The 2,633-nt window shown below is 53.4% G+C and overlaps 1 protein-coding gene across 1 annotated transcript in view; it reads left to right on the top strand.

Annotated features, from left to right (window-relative positions):
- ALKBH5 (AlkB family member 5, RNA demethylase) overlaps positions 1 to 2,633 on the top strand; it is a gene marked incomplete at its 5' end in the record, with an annotated part of 13,274 nt that overhangs the window by 6,170 nt on the left and 4,471 nt on the right. The window contains one exon of the mRNA XM_010143832.1: positions 611 to 691. Coding sequence (XP_010142134.1) covers positions 611 to 691 — 81 coding nt within the window. The remainder of the gene's footprint in view (positions 1 to 610; positions 692 to 2,633) is intronic.

The following is a 2,633-nucleotide window of genomic DNA, read 5'->3' as shown; positions in this document are numbered from 1 at the left end:
GGGAAACGTCAGCCGTTAGACCAAACCACCCTCCTGCCGAGAGCGGCTGCTGCACGGTGACGTGGCTGCTTGAGCCTGGTGTCATTCTCCTCGTCCCAGGAGCCGTCTTGCCCTGTGACAGGGCAGTTTTAGGAGTGCAGCTTTATGCACTGCTCTGGATTTGAATGTTACCCCATGTCCCTTGTGTTGGGGTTGGGCTGTGCTGGGGGTGATGTTTGTACCATGGCTGAGAAGATGCTTTGGAGAACTGTGTTGATTTTTTTTCTTTTTTCCCCCTGTTTCTAATCTCATGACAAATGAATTGGCTGAATTCACGCTCCATAAACTCATTTCCTACATGTCTTATTTCCCAGTGTTGTGGCAGGTGGTAGTTTCCTCTGGTGTAGACTAAAAAATCGAGTCCAAAAAGGCCCTGCCTGTCCTCATTCTTTCCTGAAGTTCCTTCCTTCCCGTAAGTCTGCCTCCGGAGTGCCTGGGGAACGGTGTTCGGAGGAGGAATTCCTGGTGGAAGTGTGGAAGTGACCGGCCAAGCTGAGCTGTTGAGGCTGGTGACCGCTTTCTGCTTCTGCCTGTCATCTTTCTGACCACGGCTTTTTGTTTCTGTTGTCAGTGGATATGCAGCCGATGAGATTACACACTGTATTCGACCACAGGACATCAAGGAGAGAAGAGCTGTCATCATCCTTCGAAAGTAAGTGTTGAAGGCCTCCAGACAGTAAGATAAAACTTGGATGTGGGGCTGCGATGTTTCCTAAGGTGCTTTTGAAGAAATGCTGTTAAAACCACCTGGCTTGTGAATTTGCTTAGGTGACACCTTGATTAGGTGTCGCTCTGGTGATTGCTCGTGTCTTGCCATACCCATCTCTTGGCCGGTGCAGGTAGATGGAACTTGTTGCTGTGGAGCTCATCACTTCTTGGCTCTGTGCAGCCGCTCTGCATCGTCATGTCTGGGTTTGCAGGCGCTCTTGATGTCCAAACACCTGGCTGTCTGTGGCTGCCTAACTCCAAGGATATCTCAGGCTCTGCTTTCAGGCTGTGTGTTCAGGTGTCTGATCATACCATACCCACACACAGGTTACCTGGATGGTCCTTTGAAGCTGTCAAGAAATCTTTTTGTGAGTGAGAACACACGACTGGAGTCCTGTAAACCTGGTTGAAAGCGTGGCCGTGGGCGGCAGGGCTGCAGCTGTGGCCCAGGCTGGCGTAAGGCTAGCGGTCTAGATTCAGACTCGCTGGGCTTTGGGACAGTTTAGTTGGTTTCAAAACAAGTCTGGCAGTGCTGTGAAGATATGGCGTGAGGCCAGCGGAGCGGAGTTGGACATCTGGTTAGAGAGACTCATGGAGCGAAGGCAGGAAAAACACCCTGAGGCATTGGCCAGGTGAACTCAGCACAGACTGAGGGAGGCAGGATGAGATGGGGCAGGTGAGGGAGTGAGATGGAAGAAAGGCAGAGTAGAACCAAACCGCCGGATGGCTGGTTATTGCCCTGTGAGGGATGAGGGCGTGGTGATAAGAGCTAAAAGGCTGTTGACGTTCAGGTTGATGGTTACTGCAGCCAAGGAAAAGCTGATGAGCACCAGTGGAAGGCACCTCCAAATCCTGGAGCTGCTTTAGTTGGGCTTTGGGATGGGGAAGGTGCTTGTCCTGGGCTGTGGAGTGGTTCCCTAGAAAAGACACTCAGCTAAAATCTGCTAAAGCTGCCCAGACTGGTGCAGATATCTAATATAAATCACCTCTACCTCTTGCTTTCGCCAGCCTCCGTAAGCCGAGGGCATTGAGGCGTTTCAGGCAAGCCCGACTGTCCTCGAAGTGCGGCTGGGCGAGCACCTGGCTGGCTGAGCCGGTGCGTCGCTGCTGAGCAGACCAGCCCCCTTAGCTCCTCACAGAGCTGTACTGGTTTGCTTTGCTGTCCTTCCCTAGCACCCTCTTCCCCTGATTTTAGGGCCCTGATTCTCTTAGCGTCAGAGCAGGAGTGTCTCTGCCCCGTCATACGCAGACAGTGACGAGCTGAATTGACTGGCAGGCTGAACAAACCCACAACAGGATCTTTTTTTTTTTCCTCTTGAGCAAAGCGGAAACCCCCTGGTAATTATTTTTGTGTAATCTCCGCAGAGCTTAGCAGCCCTGGTGAACACACGGCAACTGCCTGGTTGCCAAAGGGTGCGCTCCGATTGCTGCCAAATAGAGCTTATTAATTGCTGCTTATCCCTCGTGACAGCGGCCGTCTCTTCGCCCGGTCCCTGTGCGCACGGCTGGGCCGCGGTGACCTGTGTCTGCGCTCCCCGTCCCCGCGGCCTGCGTTGTCGCAGAGAACGCCATTCCCTGCTCCCGGATCATGCGGGGCTGAAACAGCATGTTATGCAACCAGGGAAAAAAGCCAGCTCCTTCCGCTGGTAGCCTGCTCGCACGAGAGGCTTGGGAGCAGCCAGCGGCCTCGTAAAACTTCTCTTCCTCATCTTTGTGGTGAGAATCGACCTTGAGCTTTCCAGCAGGATCAGTTAGGTCATAGAGTGGCATAAACTTTGCTGTAGTTTGGAGCTGGGATATTCAGCTCTGTAAAGGCCCCCAGAGCCTGCTGGGCCCCAGACGTTTGAGTCGGGCTCTGCGCTCGCCTCCGCTCCGAGCGTGTGGTT

This window comes from Buceros rhinoceros, unplaced genomic scaffold, assembly GCF_000710305.1.
Source record: "Buceros rhinoceros silvestris isolate BGI_N320 unplaced genomic scaffold, ASM71030v1 scaffold28629, whole genome shotgun sequence".
Classification (NCBI taxonomy): Eukaryota; Metazoa; Chordata; class Aves; order Bucerotiformes; family Bucerotidae; genus Buceros; species Buceros rhinoceros.
This window is presented reverse-complemented; position numbering and strand designations above follow the sequence as displayed.